Source organism: Erithacus rubecula (assembly GCF_903797595.1).
Source record: "Erithacus rubecula genome assembly, chromosome: 1".
In the NCBI taxonomy this organism is placed as follows: domain Eukaryota; kingdom Metazoa; phylum Chordata; class Aves; order Passeriformes; family Muscicapidae; genus Erithacus; species Erithacus rubecula.
This window is the reverse complement of record NC_136658.1, coordinates 16114958-16137687: the sequence shown is the minus strand read 5'-3', so window position 1 is coordinate 16137687 and position 22730 is coordinate 16114958. Positions and strand designations below refer to the sequence as shown.

The 22730-nt window shown below is 38.1% G+C and overlaps 2 protein-coding genes across 2 annotated transcripts in view; one reads left to right on the top strand and one right to left on the bottom strand.

The window, feature by feature from the left end:
• HHLA2 (HHLA2 member of B7 family) overlaps positions 1–22730 on the top strand; it is a gene marked incomplete at its 3' end in the record, with an annotated part of 497990 nt that overhangs the window by 208508 nt on the left and 266752 nt on the right. The window lies entirely within an intron of this gene.
• GUCA1C (guanylate cyclase activator 1C) overlaps positions 13677–22730 on the bottom strand; it is a gene marked incomplete at both ends in the record, with an annotated part of 34647 nt that continues 25593 nt past the window's right edge. The window contains 3 exons of the mRNA XM_079310411.1: positions 13677–13807; positions 17454–17541; positions 20180–20329. Coding sequence (XP_079166537.1) covers positions 13677–13807; positions 17454–17541; positions 20180–20329 — 369 coding nt within the window. The remainder of the gene's footprint in view (positions 13808–17453; positions 17542–20179; positions 20330–22730) is intronic.

Here is a 22730-nt window from a genome sequence, read left to right as displayed (position 1 = left end):
TCTTCATTGTGGCCTTACCATTTTTCAGGGTATGATTTTTTTTTTTCATGCCACCACGGCATGAAATGCTGCACTCTGTGTTTAAATAATGTGTATGCTAAAAGATTACTGAAGTGTTGATTTTTACTTGCAGGAAGATAAAAAATGAGTGTGGTCATTCCAAGGTGACACAACAGTTAGCAATCCTACATATGTCACTGTAATTGCACCAGGATGGCTGCAGGACAAATTATCTTAAAGAAACCAGAATCTCACTGATAAACACCTAATTCTATATTCTTTATTTTTCTTGATACACACCTAGGAGTAGATTTGCAAAGGCTCTCAATGCTTTCTCTTTACATTCACTTGGATGGAAGCCATTCTTTGAATATATCAAAGCTTATATAAACTTCCTAAGATTGAAAAATAGGGGAAAAAAGTATAACTACCCTGAATAAATTTGAATCTCTGTATCACAGATTGAAAAAATTGATGTGCACCCAGTGGTTTGAAGCAAGTCCCTATAATCTTTCCTTTCCCATCAGTAAAATATACTATTAATTTCACTTCCTTGAACAGGTGGAATATAATTTCTGTGATACTTTCAACATGTCAAATATTGGGATAGTTTGGAATAGTAGTAGGGATTTTATTAGTAGACAAGTAAATCTATACAAGCTCAGGGCAAGTTTTACATGATGTGCAGAGAATGAGATCTGGAGCCCCACATTTAGAGAAGGATAAAAGGAAGTAACAAGTGACTAACTATTCAACACTTCCAACTTTCAAAGTGCTAATCATATGGAAAGAAATTCATTAAGTTGCTTGTGGGGAAAAAAGAAGCATGAGAATATCTCTGTTTTTTCACTGTCAGGTTTAGGGTCATGATGGACTTTGTGGTGGTGTTCTGTGGTCCCCTTGCTGTGCTTTGGTAACTTAAGACTGAAATACAGTGCACACACAGGATAAAATTAACTACTTTCCTCTGGCATTTCCTAGCATAGGACTCACTCACTTTACAGCCTTAATGTCTGTTAATTCCTTAATATATGATTTTCTACTAGAAATAAAAGAAGTAACCCCTTACTTATATTATATTTGAGGTAATCACCAACCTTGGAAAACAAGGGTATGATCTAGTTATTTCAGTTTTATCTGGAAGTTACTTATGCTGTTTTGAATTCATGGAACACCTCAGTAGAGTGACAGGAGCACTCAAGTGCAAAAAAATTATTCTACCACCTGTAAGAAAAAATGAGATTGACATTCTGGAGCTGTGCATGAAAACTGTCCTAAACCAGCAGTAACTGGTATATTTGACAAGGTGTGACCAAAAACTTTTACACTGCATGACCTTAAGAACCACAAAGTCAACAAAGATTAGCTAATGTTTGGGTGAATTTATGTAGACTGCAGAGCTAGATTGTGGATCGAACTGTTGACAATCTAAAGAAAATTGCATAATGTTCACTCTTTATTTAGTAATAAGAGTGACCATTGTGTCCTTTTTTGCTAGAAAAAAGAATGTATTATGTACATGATACAGAAACATGTATATGATACAGAAACAGACACTTCAAGAAGAAAACTTCTTGGTGCTCTGTAGCACCAGAAGCTCATCCTCTGTTCTGTCTTAGCTCTCTATCTACTGCTTTTCTGTTGAGTAGGTCTGTGCAGAAATGTTTGATTGACAGAAGATTTAACTTCAACTATTCTTTGATTAATTTGATTAATTTGACTTGTGGAAGAATAATGAGTTGAGTGTGTCATTGTTTACCCTATGGTTTGCTGCTATGTGTAATTGTCTTATTCATGGTGTTTATTCATATTTGGAGAGGCCTGTGTCCTCCTCAGCTCATAATTTAGTCCAGCCTCAAGCTTTGATTTTATCCCTTTAATCCATTTATCACTTTTTAAAAAAAATAAATCAGAACATCTGCACTAAGTGATCATTTTTACTATTCTGCTCTGAACTTTCTCCAGTCAGTCAGTATCCTTGACTACCTAGGCATCTGGAATAAAAAATAATTTTCTGAAAGCAACCTCTGAAGGACCATATAAAAAGCAATTTACACATTTATTTTCTGTAAATGTTGATCTTCAGATACAGCCAAAACATCACATTGACTATTGAGATGACAAACTCCTCTCCCTTCAGCATATTTCTTCTGGATTGCACGCTGCTCTCTCTCTTTGTGCAAGGGAGTTTGAAGGCATTAAATAACTGCTCTTTTCCAGAAAGCCTTGCACAGCTCAGCTTGTGTCAAGCCAGTGAATATAATTAGAGTCAGAGACTGTAAAAAAACCCTGAGGAGAGTGGAGGTGGGGAGTACCTGTAGGCATGCAGGAGAGCTGTGGAAAAGGGAAGCGTGAGCATCCCAGGAAAACACCACAGTAAAAGAGTGAGCACAGGCCAGGTGCTGCAGCAGGCACTTTGTATCATTCCCTCTGCAAGGAGCCTTGCCTTCCCTGCTCTCAGAGGGGTGGGAGGGAAAATGCTGTTTTACTCCTCCTTACTCACAACTCCATCCAAAGTCATAAATTAATTTCTTCACATAAGGCAATCTCTGCATGAGTGTCTGTTACACATACAAATGTTTCCAAACCTTATCATAATTAAACACACCCAAGCACTCCATAACTCTGCTTATATAAAGCATGAAAGAAAACAAAAAAAAAACCCAACCACACTTGGCCATCAGGAAGGCATAAAAAATCTTGCTTGTCAAATCAAAAATGTTGCTGAGCTTCCAAACACAGTCCTGGGATGAGTAACATTATTTAGGTCCCGATTTCTGAAAATAGTGTGCAGTCCTGCTGAAAGCAGATTTGGAGCAGGCTCTAAGGCTGCACTTGCTGTATTGCTTGTTTTCTGAAGGCTTTGTTCTGCTCCCAGTTGTCAAGACCATGAGTAATTTTGTTTGGGAGTGATTTTATTAGTTGCAGTCTAATCACTCCTCTGCCAGAATGGGACTTCAATATTTTCATTTTTTGGTTGTGATCTACTGGATCTGGCTGGCATGAAGCTAACTCTTCATAGCATCCCTTTGGTGCTAAGTTTTGGGTTTGTGGCTAAAGAAGATGATGTTGGTAAGACAATAATTATGTGGCTACTGCTGAACACAAAGCTTCTGCTTTTTTCCCTGCTGTGCTGCTCCTTCCCCACTCCAGTGAGTATGAGTGGGCTGGACCTGTGCAAGAAGTTAGGAGGAGACCCAATAAGACATCTGACCTGAACTGAGCAAAGGGATGTTCCATGCTGTACAATGTTATGCTCTGCAATAAAACCTGGCGTAGAGGAAGAAGAAGATGTTGGGTCTTTTTTCATTCATGTTGGCCAATACTTACAGACTTCTCTTGTGGGAAATGATGAGTCATTGCCTTTGCATCACTTAGTTCTCATAGGATTGTTTTCCCCCTTCTGTCACTTATTCAAGTGTCTTTATCTTAAATCCTCAGTTTTCTTACATTTTTTCTTCCTATTCTCTTCTGTTCTGTGGTGTGTGTGGATGCTTAGCTACCAGCAGGACTCAACCTACAGCAGGTTATTTCTGCTGTATTACCTGGTTATTTCTGAAGCCTTCTGATCACTGAGATATGTCTGACTGCCAGCTCAGTTATAAAGACAGGTCCCAGGTTCAACCACTCTCCCTGTGGATAGAGAAATAAACAATTACTAGGACAATAATCACCATGAAATGGTCAATCCTTTTTCCGTCACATGTGGGAATGCAGAAGTGAGAACAAAAGTAATTTTTAATCATTTAGGACTCGGGGTACAAATCTAATGGAATCTAATGGAATTATATTGCTATTGAAGCAAAGAATGAGAATTTCCTTGAACAGGAATGAGCGATTCTTGTCCTTTTCACTACTCATTACTGTCCTCAGTTTTCAGCATCTGTTGAAATGTTTCAGCATCTGTCTGGATTAACTTTTGCTTCAAACTCTTCACTCTCTCTGGCGTTTTGTAGAAGTAGCTCTGTAGCTCCTGCGTGAGTTGGCAAAGAATTGAGTCACCAATGTGCTGAACAAATGGCACAACTCAACAGCCACATCATGCCTCTCTTGCATAGATATCAAACTGCTTCACAAAACATGGCAAGAATTATTAACTTTGCCTTGATAGACAGAAAACCCAAGGCACAGAATTAAGTGATTTGCCAAGGGTGTTGTGTGTGTGCACGTGCTGTTGGCACATCGATGAATAAGCTGTAAGCTCACCTTAAATTCTGGTCCAGCATCCCCTTGCTTGACAGTATTGACATTTAACTAATCATAGCCAGTTCCCCTGGGTGCTCCCACACAGGTCAGTGTGGAAGGCTCAGGATGTCCCCCCTGGATGCTGGTGCTCCTGAGGCATGCACAGCTTCTTGTCATGTCCCTTTCAATCTGCCTTTGAAGGAAAGGAATCAACCACTGCCTGTGACCCCACTCGTTCCTGCCAGCTTGCACAAATGGATGATTGCAGTCAGGAACATTGGAGGTGATGGAAAAGCACATTCATCTGTAACAGAGACCACTAAAAGATGTGCTGTAATCATCACTGCTACCTAACCTCTGTCCTGCATGAGCCGATTAAATCGTTTAAAATGTTTGAACACAGCACTCATTGTGATCAATGTCATTCTGTTGATCAGATCAGTGGGAATGGAGAGTAAAACCCCATTTACTGAACAACAAATATTGGCTGTGTTTCCAAAAACAGGCCAAGGGCTTATTGAAAAGAATATTGATTGAGCCAAGAAAACATCGAGCAGTTATAAAAGTTTAATCATATTCTCATTCAAGCCTGCCTTCAGTGCCAGGAATTAAAATTCTCCCATCTCCCGAGGATGGAAGATACATTTCCATAATGTTCTGTAAGCTTCCAATGCTTAGCATCTGTACTGAATGGTGGAATTATTCTTTGCAAGTGATTTAGCTGAGATACATGGTGCTTTCTGCACCTAGTGAATAAATTACACACAAACAAGCTGTAATTTCGTGAATGTTTCTTTATTTGCAATTGTTTAGCAAAAAGATGGGCAAGGTACTTTTGAAATGGTCAGAATAAATATTTGGTCTTCATGACTGAACAACATATCATGTCTCTCAAATCAGATGAAATTCCAATGATTCCTCCTCTAGAAAAGATTGGTTTCATTACAAGGGTGTGTCTATGTCTTAATTAGAAAACTGCTCATAAACATTTTCAGTGGGCTGAGAAAACTACTGTATGCAGGGAGCGAAAGGCTGTGTTCAGAATGGCACAAGTGCTGTGGCAGTGTCTGGTTATTGAGGCACTGTGGGGTTAGAGAGCAGAAGTGTTTGCCAGGAGAAAACAGGAAATTGTTTTTCTGGGCTCTGCTTGTGAAGACTTACACTTTTCTAAGCTAAGCTCTCTGCTGTGGAGAGCAAAACCAAAAGAGAGCTACGTGTAAGCTACTGTGGTATCTCAGTGGCTTCTAAATAACCATGACTGCAGCATTAGCAAGGATGGGAGGGTTACACAGGGCATGGACACCTCTACACACCAGGAAGTCCTCACACATGCTGCTGTATTCTCAGGTAATTTTGTATGGCAGGTACCTGGCTACGCAGAGTTATGTGGTATGTACACTTATGTGTTGTAAAATTGACTAATATCCTACCCAAAAAAAGGATGTGCTGTGAATCCTTTCCCCTTCACAAAGCTTGTAGGAATTCATGGCTGCAGGGTTGGTGGGTGGAAAAGCTTTACAGACATGTCCTGATTGTCTCAGTACTCTGAATCCTGATGACTTGTGAATTCTAAAATGAGGAGTTAAACCTAGTCTGGGCTCATAGGCTTCAATTTTCTTTGTCTGGACTGTCACTTCTGAAATGCAAAGGACAGTTGCATTGGTATGTGGAGTTCTGAATTTCTGTCTTCCTCTTTCTGCCCCCACTCTTCAGTTGCCATCTGTGAGATCTCTTCAAGGAAGTGGAGGGAAATTTCATACATGGAGAATACTTTAAAATTAAGTTAGTGCCTGTGCCAAGGTGGCTGAAAAATTGGGGTGCAAAAACAAAAAGAAAATAAAAATCAAAAGGGATAAAAGACCTGGCAGCAAGTGCTAAGTAGAAAATAAAAATGTGTGATATATTTGGTAGGGATAGCTTGGGTGAAGGTAGCTAAAATTAGAATCATGGTCAAGAGGAAGAGTATAAGCCTTGAAAATGTTGAAACATCAACAGAATCACACAGTGTGGATGCAGGAAGGCTCTTTTCCCAAGGCAGAAAGGAACAGCATCTTCCTACTTAAAAAAAAAAAAAACAAACAAAAAAAACCCAATAAGAACAGAAAAGCAACAAGGAGTTATAAACTAATTCTTATGATTTGTCTGGGAAGGGAACGGTCAAAGTAGCAAGTCCAGAGCAGAGGGCTCTGCAGAGCTGTGGTGTCCTGAGGCACCTTGCCTACATTCACTTATCCAATCCTGCATCTCACACTCATGGATTCATAGAACAGTACCCCTAGCTCCAGCTGTACACCCTCTGCACAAAGCCAGTGCAGTGCTTCCTAATGGGACCTGTGCTTGGAAATGCCCCATTTGAGGACATGTTCCCAGTCTACACTCTGGTACCATTGTTCTTCATATCATCCTGGAGCCTGTTGTGTAACTCTGAGCTACCTGTGTGTTTGTTAGGCTGCTTTGACAAGATGAATATTGTGCCCCATGTAAATTAACCCAATATTCTCAGTTAAAAATTCAGTTTCCTTTTTGGCACGGTTAAATCAAATAATTCAGAAAGAAAACAAAAGTATTGCTTTTTCTGCCTTACTCTTATGATGCATGAGGTTAACATTTATTTGCTTAGACATTCCTCTGTGATTAGAGGATGTCTGGTAAGGTAACACAGCCCTATACTGTGAAGTGGGGGATAAAATTATCTCAGCAAGGAGGTGGGTGCTGGGAGGGAGCAAAGCAGCTGCTAGTGAAGGGGTTGTACCTTTTGCTTATGTGTTTTAAAGGATTACATGGATTAGCAGTGCGTGGAGAAACAGCAACCCATCAGGAATCATTTACATATATGCAGTAGGTTATGGATAGAGGGGAAATTAGAGCTGGATTTATACAGCTCACTGTAGCTGGTCCCCATATTACTATGGAGGTTGTGAATGATCAACAAAATCTCCTTTAAGAAAAATTTTGCTTATTTGGACACCTCCATCTCTGTCCTCTTTTCAGTATCACAGAAACATGTGGAGATAGACTTGTAGCCAAATAATAATTTCACAAACTCCACAGAAGTTAACTAACAGCATCTGTGGCAGTTTTTACTGCATATTGCCACAGCATGTGAAATGATTCTCAGTGATTAGTAGTCTTGTCATGGGAATAGTGTCACAAGACCTCCTTGCACCGTGGCTCTCATTTCCAGATGTCTCTGTTTTAGATATATAGGAAAGGATGCTTGAATGTATCTCTTCTGTAAAAAGGAAGATTCTTCTTCTCAGTGTGCCTTGAATGTTAATGCAAAGCAGAAATGAAAGAAATTAAACCAAGAAGCATGAGTAGCACATATATAAGTAAAAAGTTTTCTCTGTCATAAAACTACTCCCCAGATGCTGACAAGCCATTTTTATCTGTCCCCTCCTGCTTGTTCTGAGGGTCTCTTTTCCTCTCCCTTTATCTTGCACTAGTACTTTGGGCAAGTAGAAGGAAGCAGAAAGGATTTGGAGGGGGAAAAACCCCACTTCAGCAACAAGCAGACAAAACAATGAGAACAGGAAAAAAGACACGAACAATGAGTGAGTCCAGAGGAGAGAACAGCAAGATAATTAAAGAGATGGATCCCATCTCCTAGGGGGAAGGCTGAGAAAATTGGACTCTTCAGCCTAGAGAAGAGATGGCTTTGAGTTGATTTCATTGCAGCCTTCAAGTACCTGAAGGACGCCTATGAGAAAAATGGAGAGAGACTTTTTACAAGGGCGGGTAGTGACAGGAGAAGGAGGGTGGCTTCAAACTGAAAGATGGCAGGTTTAGACTGAATATTAGGAATTTTTTTTTTTTCCTCTGTGAGGGTGATGAGACTCTGGAATGTGTTGCTCAGAGAAGCTGTGAGCACCCCATCCCTGGAAGTGTTCAAGGCCAGGTTGGATGGAGCTGGTAGGAGGTGTCCCTGCCCAAGGCAGAGGAGCCTGAACTGGATGGTCTTTGGGGTTCTTTCCAGTCCAGTCTAAGCCATTCTGTGTTTGTGTGATTCTGTGGTTTGTTGGACAGTTACCCTCCAACTTTTACACCTGCAGGATAGTAAATTCTTACACCTCCATACTCCTTTTGTCTCTTTGAGAACCACTGATTAGCACTTCCCTTTAATCCTGGCAAATTGCTTCTTGCTATTGTGCACATTTGGCTTCTCTCCAAAGGTGTGGCAGCATTTGACACTTTTCTAGAGAGGAAGGTGTGAAGGACAGCAGACCACATCCTGAGTCTGCGTGGGCACAAATGTGCTTTCTGCACCAATCAAAACCACCAGAAAATAGCAAATTAAGATTTATAATTGTGTTCTCCACAGGCATTTACTAACCCTGGTAGATAGAACAAGTTTCTGTGAGCTTCTCTTTTTGGAGAGCAAGACTGTGCATTTATTTTGCTTGATTTTTTTATAATTAAGCTTCTGGAGATGGTTGGTCTCATGTGCTGAACTACCACTCCAAGAATTTCCTCTTTCCATTGCTAATCTAAGAAAAAGCAGTTCCTAACTTGGGTACTTGGGAATCTCACCATCTTAGATAATGAAAAAATTGACTGATCCTTAAAAAGCTTGGTATCTTTTGTGTATTTTTGTGTATTTTTTAATGACTTGGAAAATGACTAAATTATTATATTCTTCCCTAGAAGCTGATTGCTAACTGACACAGCCATTAGAGGCTGAGCTGGTGAACAGGATATGAAACATTGACACCTAACTAGAAAATAAAAAAGGACAAGGGAAAAAGATTATCTTTTGAGATGAGCACCCTTAGTATAATAAGAACAATAAAAACATGTTTAATTGCAAATGTTCAACTTTTTAAAAAGTGAGCTTTTAAATCTGAGGGGATTTGAAATCCTCCAAGATAGAAGCAGTTTGTCAAATATTTGTAATTTAAATAAAAAGAGAAGAAAAAGTGCAAACTCTTCCAATATTGTCCAGAACCATTAAAGCTAAGTGCTGGAGGTATGCTGCAAGTGTGAACAAAAAAAATAAAAAAAAGCACATAATTTTTATTGCTTTGGGAACAAAAATGGAAAAGGCATGTGAATGGATGGTAAGAATGAAAAGCTGTCCCTGAAGCCTGATGGGAGTTTAGTCTCTTTTGATACCCTCAAAATTGTGTCAACCCTTTCCATGAATATTTCACTGTTTTTAAAAGGAAAATTATCATTATTCTTATGCATCACCTGTTTTTAGAAAATGTTTTCCCAATACTTCTTACATTCCTTCCCTACATCCTTCAGCAGTAGCCTACAGAAATACATAGAAGGTTAATAAAAGTGCTACATAAAAGGTTAATGGGTCCTACACAAAAGGTTAATAAGAGTGCATAAATCAAGAATTTGATGCATTCTTTAGATGTTGGTGAAAAAATTCTGTTCTGGTTTGCTATCGATGGAATCATTGACTTATATGGGACCACAAATGGACTTCAAGTTCATATTCATTTATCATTCTGAGTGTACTTTGTGTTTTCCAGGAAAGGTGAAATTTAGAACATCTGTAATTGCTATGTATATGCAAGTGACTAGTTGGCTCATGGGATAGGAGAGTAAAATACTAACCATTTTCTCTTTATGTCAATTACTCACTTAGCTGCCAATTGCCATTCAGAGGGCACTTGTGAGGAAGAATTTACTGTGTTTCCTAAATAAATAACATTTTCCACAGCATGGAAAATTCTCCATCCCAACATATCTAAGGTTGCTACCTTACTAACTTGCACAGCTAATGAAAGTAATCTAGGGAGAAGCAATGAAAAGTGCCTTTGTTTTATTGAGCTGTTGAACATTCTCAGTGAATAAACAGAAGATGTCTTGGGTGGTTAGTTCCCTTGGTATTGGAGAAATCAGGTGCAGTAGCAGTGCAGAAGAAACTGCTGGGCAGATTATCACTATTTCAGATTCTTTATTTGTAACATTGCTAATCTGATTTCTTCTGAGTGGTAGAAAATTTCAGAAGACTATTTTAGTTTGTACTTTGTACAGGAGATGATAAGTGATGACAGGCTAATTTGTCTGAGCTCTTTTGAACTTTGTCTTCAGTGCATTGTTGGAAAAGTTCTTTGGTTCTGTTAGGGCAGCAAGGAAAGCCAAATTTCAGACAGACCCTCAGATTAATTGCCATATATTTATGTTTTTGTTGTGCAGTAGTTGTCAGGTATTGTCTGAGGTACAGGACATGAACATGCCTCTCCACAGCCTCAGTCTCTTCTTCCTTTTTCTCCTTTCCATACTTTGCCAATTAGGCTTACCTTTAGAATATGTCCCTTAGGGTCAGAGATTGTCACATCATGATATTCCTTTGATGAGTCCTGATCTTTGCCACCTCCCTTCCCTTTTAAGGTTTATTCCCCTTTTTCTTTTCCTTACGGTTTTTGGGTTCCTGTGACTCCATCCAGTCCTCCCTCCCAGCATCTCCAGTATTCTGCACAGGACATGAGTTTGGGTAAACAGTGCAGCTTGAACTGAGGAAAAAAATTCAGGCCTTAATTTCAAACTGGAGCCAGATAGTTTAGGAACTCAAAAGTTATTGATTCAATACATTGTTGTCTTCAAGCACAGTAAAAACTGCCTAGAAAGGTATTTGAATTTGGTTGTAGACTTGGAGGTGTTCAAGACCAGGCTGGCTGAGTAAACTGGTCTAGTGGTAAATTGGTCTATGTTTATCAACTTACAAAAAATATTTAGATATAATCTTATCTGTAGTTGCAAACACATGGAGTTACTGTAGATAAATAATTTTTGGAATTATGTGCCACAGTGTTTACATTAAAATGCACAGGTTCTTGCATCCTAATTTCACAGGATTCTGCTAAATGGTTTTCTATTAGTGTAGGAAATGAGCATTTCAGCTATACCTTCCTAATTTAGTGTAACGAAACATTACCAAGAATTTCGTTACATACATTGTTTTATAATGCAATACAGAACTCTCCCAAAATTGGTAATTTGCTTCATATGATTACACTTATGCAGAAAAATTAGGCAAATTTAAATGGAAATACTCGTTTTTAAATCCACTTATATAAAAAAGTCAGCATATATAGATAGTAGTTATTTTTCCAAGTCTATTACTTCATTAGTTTAAAACAAAAAATCCCAAATACAGCTGTTTCCATACATCCAAGCTGCTTAGATTGAGTCATTGTATTTTAAATATTGTAAAGTCAGTTCTGAAGGACACCACCTTCATAGGGTTTAAATACAAAAGCATCAGACTAAGAACAGTGACTTTCTGAAGTCTGGGTGTGAGAAAACTGACAGTGACATATTTATGTATCAAAGATGAATAAATAAAAGAACTTAAAATTCAAAGCATCAGCAATCTCATACATAATTTTATTTTTTTAAAATATTTTTATTAAGGATATAAAAGATTCAAATGTCAGAACTATAATGTCAGAACTGTTTATAATGTCAAGTGATGCATGTTGCATATTTTCTCTATATTCCATTGATCAAACAAAACCTGGGATAATAATTGTAGATGATGGAATACATTTCATGTGCAAATGGACATGAATTTGAAGTAAATTTTGAAGAAAAACTCATGTCAAAGTCTTAATAAGTGCTTTGTTCAACCTGCACCGATTTGTGCATGAATTATTTTGCTTATTTCTGATGTTTCTAGCAGTAATTAGTACTAGTGTGATGCCTGCAGGGCATTGTCAGGCAATCAGAACTTAGTCTTATGATATAATACAGTAATTTGATAAAACTTGTTACAGACTTGAGAGAGAAACAATCCTGATAGAACCAGAACTATAGTTTTCCCTTTGCACACATTTCATGCCATTTCATTTCAGCTTGTAGAATTAGTTTTGTTATTTACAAAGTAAGGTTGTGCTTTGAGCCTCCTTTCCTAAAAAAAATGAAGACTATGTGATCATGTCATCTGCAAATGCCTTCCCTGCAATCCTGGCTACCATCTGCAGAGGCAATTGCAAGCCAGTTTGACAAGAGGTAGAAATCTCAGAAAGATTCAATTGCTAAAAGCTTTCACCTAGGTATTTAGACAGGGCAAAGATACCTAAAATAGTTAGGGAAAGGCTGTTTTGCAGAAGTACAAGTTACCCTATACCTCTTACCTTTTGTGTCATGCAGCCATGGCAAAGAGCCCAGTAAAGACATTTTTTTTGCAAAGGAGAACATACAAGTCAAAGGACAGAAATCTCTGGTAGTGCTTACAAAATGGTTTTGGCTTTGCTATTCTTTGAACTTCCAGTTCTGCTTTACAAAGACAACAAAATTTAATTCCAACAATTTTATAAAAGCTTAATTTGAAAGAACAGTGGATGAGCCCTTGAAAAAACATCAAAATATCACATTATTTTAATTAACATATATAATAAAATCAAGAGTAGTAGAGACCTTGTTAAGGAGGATCGTGGGAATATTAAGCTAACTGAAGTGTTTCCCAGAGAACTTAATCCAATTTTGAGTACTGATTAGAGCAAATGTTAGGTTAATACAAAGTAGGCTTTGTTCTTAATTCATCTGGATAGAACACAGTCCTACCTAAAAGCTTGTGCCCACACTTTAGATAATAGGTTAAAGAACACATATTTAAAAGAAAAATAGTAACTTTGTTTCTTCTAGAAAAGCTGTAGTTTGTGTTATTTTCATTATTTTGTTGATTAGTCTGAACAGAAGAGAACGTGCTGTTTTCAGTTTGGGTAATTTTCTTCATAGTAGCTGGTATGAGACTGTGTTTTGGATTTGTGACCAGGACAATATTGATAACACAAAGATGTTTTCATTACTGCTGAGAAGCTCTTGCACAGTGTCAAGTCCTCTTCTGCCTCTCACCCCACCACTGAGTGGGCTGGGGGTGCACAAGGAGTTGTGAGGGGACACAGCTGGGACAGCTGGCCCCAAGTGACCACAGGAATATCCCACACTGTGAGAAATCATGCTCTGCATATAAAGCTGGGTGAGAAGAAGGAAGGGAGGGGATGTTCAAAGTGATCTTCTCAAGTCACCCTTATGCTTGATGGATCCATGCTTTCCATGGAGATGGCTGAACATCTGGCTGCCTGTGGCAAACAGTGAATGAATTCCTTGCTTTGCTCTGCTTGTGTGCATTTTCTTTCCATATTAAACTTTATCTCAGCCCACAAGTTATCTCACTCACTCTTCCAATTCTCTTCTCCATCCCACTAGAACGGAGTGAGTGAGCAGCTAGCCAGGGTTTGACCACAACATGTCCACAGAGATCAAATAAGTTACTTTTACTGCATAAAATATCTTTTCTATTATACGCAGGAAAATTTTTTTCTTTTTTCCCCCTGTGGCTGCCACAGTCATTAACAAGGGAAAGAATAAAGAAAATAAAAAGAGATATATGAAGAGTGAAAATCGTTACTCCTGGAGAAGGCTGCTCAGTATTGCCCAGGCAGGCTTTGACAACACCAAGCCCTCTGAATATAACAAATGTTATCTTCCTTGAAATGATGACACAGAGACCACCTCCATGACTGGATCCTTCAGACACTGTTTCTCCTGCCGTTCTGTATGATTTTGAGCACGTTGGAAAGGTCAAAACTTTGTGTGATCAATTCCATTAGGCCCTCATCCTTTTCCACACCATTGATAAACTCTTCCAAAGTCAGTTCCCCTAAAAGAAAGTCAGATACTCTTTAGAAACTGAGAAACCCAGCAATCTCTCCAGCAAACAAAAACCCATCTATTTCAGATTCAACCCCTTATGAAAGTTGCTGATAGGCAAATGCAAGTAGAATATTTGCTAATGTTTTCTCACTTTGCATCAGTCAGATCCTAGAACTGACTCACTTGTTTTTCTGTTAAAACAGGTCAAATGCAGCTTTCACTAAGGCCTGAGACAATTATAAGTGCTCATAAGTGTGTGTAAAGAGGCTCTAATGAAGCCTATATCAGGGCTGAATTTAGATGTACTGGCTAACAGGAATTTATCTTAGAGCTGGTTTTAAAAGAGATTAGAGTGTGATTTGCTATGGATTAGTGGGCATAGTCCCTGTGTTGACTACTAGGATTATTTAGAGCCATGATCAGATATAGGAAAAAAAAAAAAAAAAAGAGGTTTGATGGATACATTCTTCTCAGGAACTGAAATGGCCATTTAGAGTGTGATTTTTGTTGGGCTCATATCAAAATAGGTTAATAACTTAGAAGTTTCAAGACAACAATAAAACTATTTTAGTCCTTTGTTGAAGAGTAGGAATATTGTTTAATGTTCTTTCTCTTGTCCTGCTCTTTTCCCTGTCAGCAAAGGCCAGTTCTAGGCATGTGTCTGTTTCCAAAGTACACAGAGATGTATGCAGTTCTCTGTCTATGGGTTGTTCCAGTGATAGTGTTTTACCTTGAGAGGAGAAATAAATCTTGGTTTAATAAGAAAAGCCAGATTGTTTCCTCTGAGAACGGTTTAAAGTTTCTTGTTAAATTCACAACAATGAATGATTTCTCAGTAATATAAGAGATGACAAGGGCCAGGCAAAGAGGAAAATAGTTGGATGAGTTAAGGCCCGAGGGTGCAGGGGAGCAGCAATTCAAGTCATGTGTATGTCTGGTGAATGCTTAGTATGCTGACTTTTGGCTGTTTTCAGGTTTAAGTACTCCCTGTAGGGGTTTTTTTGTATCTTGGTTTTTGTCCATGGCAGCCTTTGAAACTTCATCTGACATGAAAAAGGCACAAGATCAGCATTTGAAAAATGTGAAAAAGTTTGCTTTTGTTTTAGTCACATCTGTCCTTGCTATACTGGTGACAGGCTCATATAAAGAGGAAGATTATAATTGGACAGAAGTCTTGGTTCTTAGGCTTCCATGAAAGTACTAAGACCCTCTCCAGTAGCTAGCATGCAGAGCCCTGAGGAAGTTTGTACTTCTTTTTTCAATAACAGCCTATATAATCATTCCACAGGCAGAATCAGAACAAGCCATCTCTGTACACTTGCATGCATCATCCTGCTTTGTCACTCATCCACTCACTCCCTCTGAACTCTCCTGCTATCCCAGGCACTCCTCTTAGTTACCCTCTCCTTCCCTCTGTATTGCCTTTGACTCAGGTCTTTGTGTGGATGGGGTTCCTGGACTCATCCCATGGACATGATGCACCATTTTCCTCTCATTCAGGTCAGCTGGTCTGGGGCTCCCTCTTTGTATTGGGTTGCAATACAGGATGTGACCGGAAATGTGTATTTTGTCACCATCTGCTGAAGCCGGGTGGGGCAGTGATCCTTATCTCCATGTCACATACCATCTGCTATTGCGCCATCTTTAAAACCAGGTGGGACAAGCATCTTTATCTTTTCCACAACCCATCCTCCCTCCAGGAAGATATCATCTGCTAATGGGCCATTCAGTCCCACTGTGTGACTGATAAAATTACATCATCCCACTGGGAGATGCTCCAGCCAAGGGGAGGAGCCAAGCCTTTCCTACCTAGACAAAAACTGAGATTTTGGATACCAAGATACCTTCTTTCCACTGGATTCCAGAGGAAAACCAGACCTTTCCACATAATCCCTGGACCTTCAGAGGAAAACTGCACCTTCTACAGGAGCACTGCTCCAGCTGAACCACATCTGCCACTGCAGGAGGATGCAGCCACCATTTATTGGGACTGCTACCAACACCCTGACTGACAAGGTGTCAGGTTATATTCTGACTCTGTCAGTGTTTTGGGACTGTTCTCTGTAATGCTGTATTTCTATTTTAATTTTCCTAGAAAAGAACTGTTATTCCTAATTCCCATATCTTTGCCAGAGAGCCCCTTAATTTCAAAATTATAATAATTTGATGGAAGGGGCTTTATATTCTCCATTTCAAAGAGAAGCTTCTGCCTTTATTGGCAGACACCTGTCCTTCAAACCAGGACACTCCTCTTGATCCCCAGCTGTCCATTTTGAGGTACCAATAGCAGGCATACAAACCACACTGAAGTTACCAGGTGAAGTTACACAGGCAGGCCCAGACTCACTGCTGCTGTGATGGGCCTCAGATTTCTGTCAGATAATGAAAATAAATTGCAAAACCAACAGATTTGTTCTTTACAACTCATGGGATAATTTATTACATATTAATGTAAGGAAGGACTTTGCAATTTATTTGTCTATTTGCATTTTTCTTTAATAAGCTACAGGAAGGTAGCAGAGTTGAAGCTAAACTTGGTAAAACTTGGCCCATTGCTCAAGTTGAGGTAATCCTGTTGTTTTCCAGGAATTTAAAAACTTAGAAACTATGGAACCACTATGAAAATAACCCTGTATATGCCATGTTCTGGATTTTCCTTGTTAAAAGGTATGACACAAATAATGGTCTAGCTCAGATAGAGTAATTACTTGCCAGGAAACATATGGTCAAAGCAGTGAATAGTCATAGAATTTGGGTTAGATTTTGACTGTGTTGTTTGGACTACTTTCGTAATTTGTCTTCACCCAAAGAGTGGGCCAAGGAGATGGGTCAAAAATTATCCTCTAATGCATCTTCCACATGCATCACAAGACCACTGTTACTTTTATACACTCTTATTATATACTCTGATTATATACTCTTTTATATACTCTGATTATATATTGCAATCAACTTTTTAACCTCAATGCACCAAGACTTTGCCAAACTGCCAAAAATTCCTCTCTATGATCTGACTTTGCTCTTTTTTGCTTTCCTAATGTTCCTGATTTATCAATGATCTCAACAATTGCTGTAAAACATAGTTGCCAGTGGAAAGAGCATCTTCATGGTTGGAAGTATGAGGGGGGACTTCAACAAATTTTCAATTAGAAACAACTCTGAAGCAGTGAAATGAAATTGTATTCCAATTGCAAGACCAATTGGTATCACCTAGTATCTTGAGGAAAAAACAGGAGCATATCACTTAGCATGTGTTGACAGCCAGCCTTCCAGGAACATCCAATATGCTCACCAGTGTTTAGAAATTGCTAGAGCATGTGCAACCATGCATCTTATTTGGATCTTTTTAAGGATTTAAAATAGATTATACCAACACAAATATATTACTCCCCCACTGCCAATCACACTTTCATTTTGCTGTGCAGCCTGAGAATTGGCATTTTGGATGAGCAGTGCAGGACCTCTGTTTTAGCCCTTACTGCACGTAATTCCTTTGTCAGTTGACTTACACTTCACTGCAGAGCTGAAGTAAAATAGTGGCAAAGAAGAACAGATTCAGGATTTCAGTTATCTAAACCTATTATTCTTCAGTCACATGTAAATCCCTTCTTGCAGAGGAATCTCTGCCAAGGCCAACAAAACCTGGTTCTTACCGTCATTGTTCACATCTATCTTCTGAAATATCATGTTTGTGAACTCTTCAGCACTCATGTTGGTGTAGCCATTAATAGCCTGGATAGCCTGAGGGAAGAAACACAAATGTTCTTTCAGGACTTTTCCCATCAAGTTGTGAAAACAATACACTGGCAGAAGCAGTACTTGAAGTGCAACTCTTTAGTTCACAAACCCTTTCAAAAATCACTAAATAAATAGATATTTCAAGTAAATCTTCAGTAATGAGCACTGGAAATTTAATTAACATAACACAGCCTGGAGATTACAGACTAATTTGAATATCTCTGAAGGTCTGAAGAACCCTGTGGCACCTCTGCTCTGTAATACACTTTAGATTCCACATCAGCATTTTTATCTGCCCCTAGAGAGTTCTGTGCCCTTTGGTCTGTGTGATTTAAATGCAATATTGTTTTTTCCCAGCTGAAAGCACATGCAGAGAAAGCCTAAGTAATTTTTCTATTCAGGCATGTTTGATTTAGTAATTACAAATAAAGTCAGACGTGCAGTCCTTGAAGTTGGCAGAGTTTACTTGTCTTCCAGAGAAGTTAAGAAAACCAGAAGACTTCACCCTTTTTCTTTTTTTCCTTTTTTTTTTTTTTTTTTTTTTTTTTTTGGTGGTAAAATGACTCAATATTTTGAGTAAAAATATAGACGTACAATTTTTGAAAAATTGTGTCCAATTGAATGGGAAAATTTGTGCATATATAGACATGCAAATACATTATATAATGAGCACACTATAGATTTTGTTTTTCAGCACTTAAATTATCTTGAGGTGAACTCTGTTGTGTAAGATAAGTCACTGTATGTGCCACTTGTTTCTTTTGGTGCCTTTTCATAATATGTTAGACCTCATATTTTAGAACAATGAAAGTTAAGCCTATTCAGCACTGATATATAATTCTTTACCAATTGAAATCATAAAAATGCCCCCTCCAAATGCCCCAAATTCCTGTCTGTTTAAAAAAGCAGCAATAATTTTGCAAAATTGGTTACATAAACTTGTTTCTATTACTAATTTGTACTTTAGGTACTTTTAGTGCTTTATATGTCTGACCCTCCTGCAGCAGTCTTCAGTAGAAAGTTGTGTCCCTTCCACAGTTAAATTTATTGCAGTGCCAAGAGTAAATTAGTGGTTCCTGAAGTATTTGAGTCACTGACTACCACAGAAGCCCCTTAAAAATAAAATACTGGGCATTGAAAGGGTGCATGGTTGTCTGGAAGGGGTTTTGATGGCTGGTAGTGATATGCTGGTCCATAGTTTGCATAGCTGTAGAGACAGATTTAATAGCACTTGGGTGTTTTTAAGTTAATGTCTCAGATATGACACATCTCTTTGGACAAGCCCTTGCTTACTGATGCTTATTATAAGCTGGACACCCCTTAATGTCTGTGAGCTTGCTTGTTCTTTTTTTCTTTTAGGGCCCACCATTTTTAATCTAGTCTAAGTCAATGATTTATGCAGGTTTAAGTTAAAGTTCTTATACTCCAAATAAGATGAAAACACACAGAGGTCTAAACTGGTTTTAAAATCAGGTAAGTTAAAAAAGAAATATTCTTTACATTGAAAGGATTTAAATTTTAATTCTCATTTTGGATAAAACCCCAGAAAAACCACTGTTGACTCATTGGCTCTGGGTGAAAATTAATGGAGAATATTTGTGAAAGATGGATTTCGTTAGTCTCAAAGCATAAATCTGGAAGATTCAGCCTCTCCTTCTCCCTTTAGAAAGCTGCTCTTCAGGTGATCAGCTTTATTTGTTTGACCCAGTGGCTCCATCTGGCTCCAGTTCCTTTCAGTTTTAGCTGCAGCTATTTAAAGTCTCTAACAGTGACTGGCTTGGCACCAGCAGTAATGCAGAATCCAGGAAAAGTGTTTTCCTTGTTTGTTATGACATTAAAACTGTACTTAAGTTTGCTGCTCCCTGCAGCAAAACTTTGATCTGTAGTGAGTCTTGTACATTTAGGGAGCAGTATTGAGTCATATATAATTGTAAGGAGCCCTAACACACCTTTTGGATGAAAGCAGCTAATGAAGAGCACAGTATTATTTCATTAGAGCAAGTTGAAAATCATGGAGATAATTTTAAAGAAAGAATTGCACTTCTTTGGTGTTATGGGTTTGAAGTGGACCCATTTTCTCAAAATTTTGAAAGCATTTTTTATCCAAATATCACTGTGTGATTTAATAGTAAAATTATATTTCCATTATTTAGTTTTAAAATAGGCATAATGGCATTTGTAGTAAACAAATCTAAAAGTCTTTAAAAAATTAAAATATTGTAGTATTTTGATGCCATCTATATTTTTCTTGCTGCAAGATCAGTTTGAGGAGCCAGTTTTCCACAACAGACTGGCACATATACTTGTAACCATCTGTTTTATTCATTATGCTGCTACAGTTCTACCCTGCCTTATAGTATAGTTTATCACAGTAATGTCTCTACTGTTTCTACAGTATTTCACTTTCAGTAAAGTATTTTATCTGTAGAACTGTGGTTTAAAGTAAAATACTACTTAGATGTGTTCAATAAGGAAGAAACTAATGTCAGGAGTGTCACTACTAGACACTGTTAATTCTGGCTTTACAACCATAAAACATTAGATAAAGTACTGACAATCCATTTACAGCACATGATGAACCACTGTTTCAGGAGCAATGCACTATATCAGATGCTCTTGCTATTGGTCATAACTTGCTTACCCTGAATATGCTTAATAGTTCTTTTTTGTCAATGCATCCATTTCCATCAGCATCGTATAGCTTGAAATACCATTTCAATTTCTGGTCAATTTTCCCTCGTATAACCAAATTTATTGCAGCTATGAACTCCAAGAAGTCTATAAATCCATCCTAAGAGAGAGAGAGAGGGAGAGAAAAAAACACACCTATTTAACAACATTGGTTTTCTGTTCTTTCAGGCAATTGCACAGAAACAAGTAATCAAATTCCCTACAACACACATTGATTTATGAAGCACCTTAACATAGAAATCTTCAGTGGTGTTAGAAAAGGATAAAGGGATGCACTCAACTGGAAGAGATATAGAAGATGTGTTAGGAAGAAAAGTTTTGTTCTCCCCTGAAATCCAAGAGTTTTGGAGGTGAGGGGCAAATCTGTTCTGATCAATTGTTATTGACAGTTTTTAAGAGGAAAAGAAACAGTTTTGTGGCAGACTGCCATGTGAAAAAGAGGAGTTTGGGATATCTGGTTTGGTGCTAATGAGATAGCTACAGTGGAGTTGTTTACATCTACATTGCAGAACTATGTATGATTTCCATTGCCACAGAGCTGTTCCAGGTGTTATTCATCTGACATATCATGTAATAAGTGTTTTAAAATTGTAACCAATACTCTGGCACGAAACCTAAGTACTGTGGTTTATCCAAATAAAAATCAAGTTTCTCTGATGAACATTTTGCATGGGATATAAAGCCTTCAAGGCATGAGCCAGTCTCTATAAATTAAGGATTGGGGATATTTATGGGGAGAGAGCATTTCAGATTGATTTAATTCATTATTTTCTTACTGCTTTGCTCAAGCTACTGATAGAAGCCTGTCAAGGACAGTCCCCCATAGTCAGGTTTTTCTGTTTCTGTAAAAATGTGGTTAGGATGGAAGAAACAGTTGATGAATTTTGGAGCATATTTGCTCCAACTGTTTCTCATGTGCATACAAAAAGAATTAACAGCTGGTAAATTTAGTCTTGTGATCAGAATCCAACTGATCAGAATCCAATTGGTCAGAATCCAATTGCTCAGAAAACCTTGGAAAGAGTTGTCAATTTCAGATGGCCTTTGACTGAAAAGAGAAGGTTGGATGAATATCCAGTAGGTTTAGCATGTTACTTAGTGATTATTGTCATATATCAACAGACATCTTGCCAGTTGAAGTTTACAATCAGCAGGCATTAATCAGTCCTCAATACTGTACTACAGGAAAAGAAGTCCTGTAAGGATGTGGTGTAACTCATTGCCAAAATCAGAATCCTAAAATCTTTATGTTGAAAAAGACCCTTAAGGTCATCAGGTCAGTTAACTCAGAACTGCCAAGTCCATCACTAAACTGTGTCCCTAAGTGCCACACCTAACATGTCTTTTGAAGACTTCCAGGCACTATCAGTATATTTTTGTGACAAGGAACCAAAATGTGAGCATGCGAAGAATGACAACAAACAGGAATTTATAAAGGCTAGAATATACTGAAATTGAGAGCTCTGCTGACCAACATTCCATTGAAAATGCCTAAAATTATCCCCACACATCTACCTGTCTAGATTCAATCACAATAGATTTGTGGGAGTGAATGTGGGTTCTCAAAGACTGGATGTATTTTTTTAATAGGAGTCCATCCTCTTTTCTTTTTGCCCCTGTTTTTTATTTTTTTCATACTCCTTTTAGATTCCTCCCATTTGTGCCCTCATGATGCTGATCTGGGTCAGAGCTCCTGGGAGCCCCTTGCAGTGCTTGTTTTGATTTCTGTGCAAGGCTGATCAGCAGAGTGGCACCTAAGAGATAAATCCAGTGTATTCAAACACACTGAATTCAGCCTTCATGCAGAAATGGTGTGTGCATAGGTCGTGCAGACTGACCATTGCATCACAGACCCTCTGCAGGTTCTCTTTACTCTAATTGCAATCACCAGCAAATGCAGCAAAGACCATTCAACCCCTGTTGAAGATTAAATGAAATTTGACAGTAACTACATATAATTTTCAAACAAAATTAGGCCCAGTATTAAAAGCAGATGCTTAACCAAAAATGGCATATCACACACTACAAACTTAATCTTCTTTTTTGGCACATGGACTTAAATTTCCATTTTGCAAGTATTATTTCAAGAAGGATCACATAAAGTATTTTAATGGAAGTCAAAATGTATTTTGCTGATTGCATTTCCATCATCTGATTTGATATATCTATTAAGAATGTGGTTAAATGCATTTCACATTGCTGCTTTTTTACTGCATTTCATACTGCTTATTGCAACTACAGATTAATTTTAGGATTGCTGGATGTCCATGACCAGATTAATTTTCTTCTTTCTTCCTTACATTTCACTTGGGATTTTGGAAAATATTATTTTGTTTGCTTTCTTTCTGCATCTTGGTGTCACTATTGTTTCTCTGACAGAGCATCAGAAGTTTGGACAATGTAATAACCAGTCTAATGTGTTTGGATATGTAATTCTGATCTGCTGGATTATATGGTGTGTCCCAAATAGGAAGGGACTGAAAGCCAGGGTCAAAAAACTC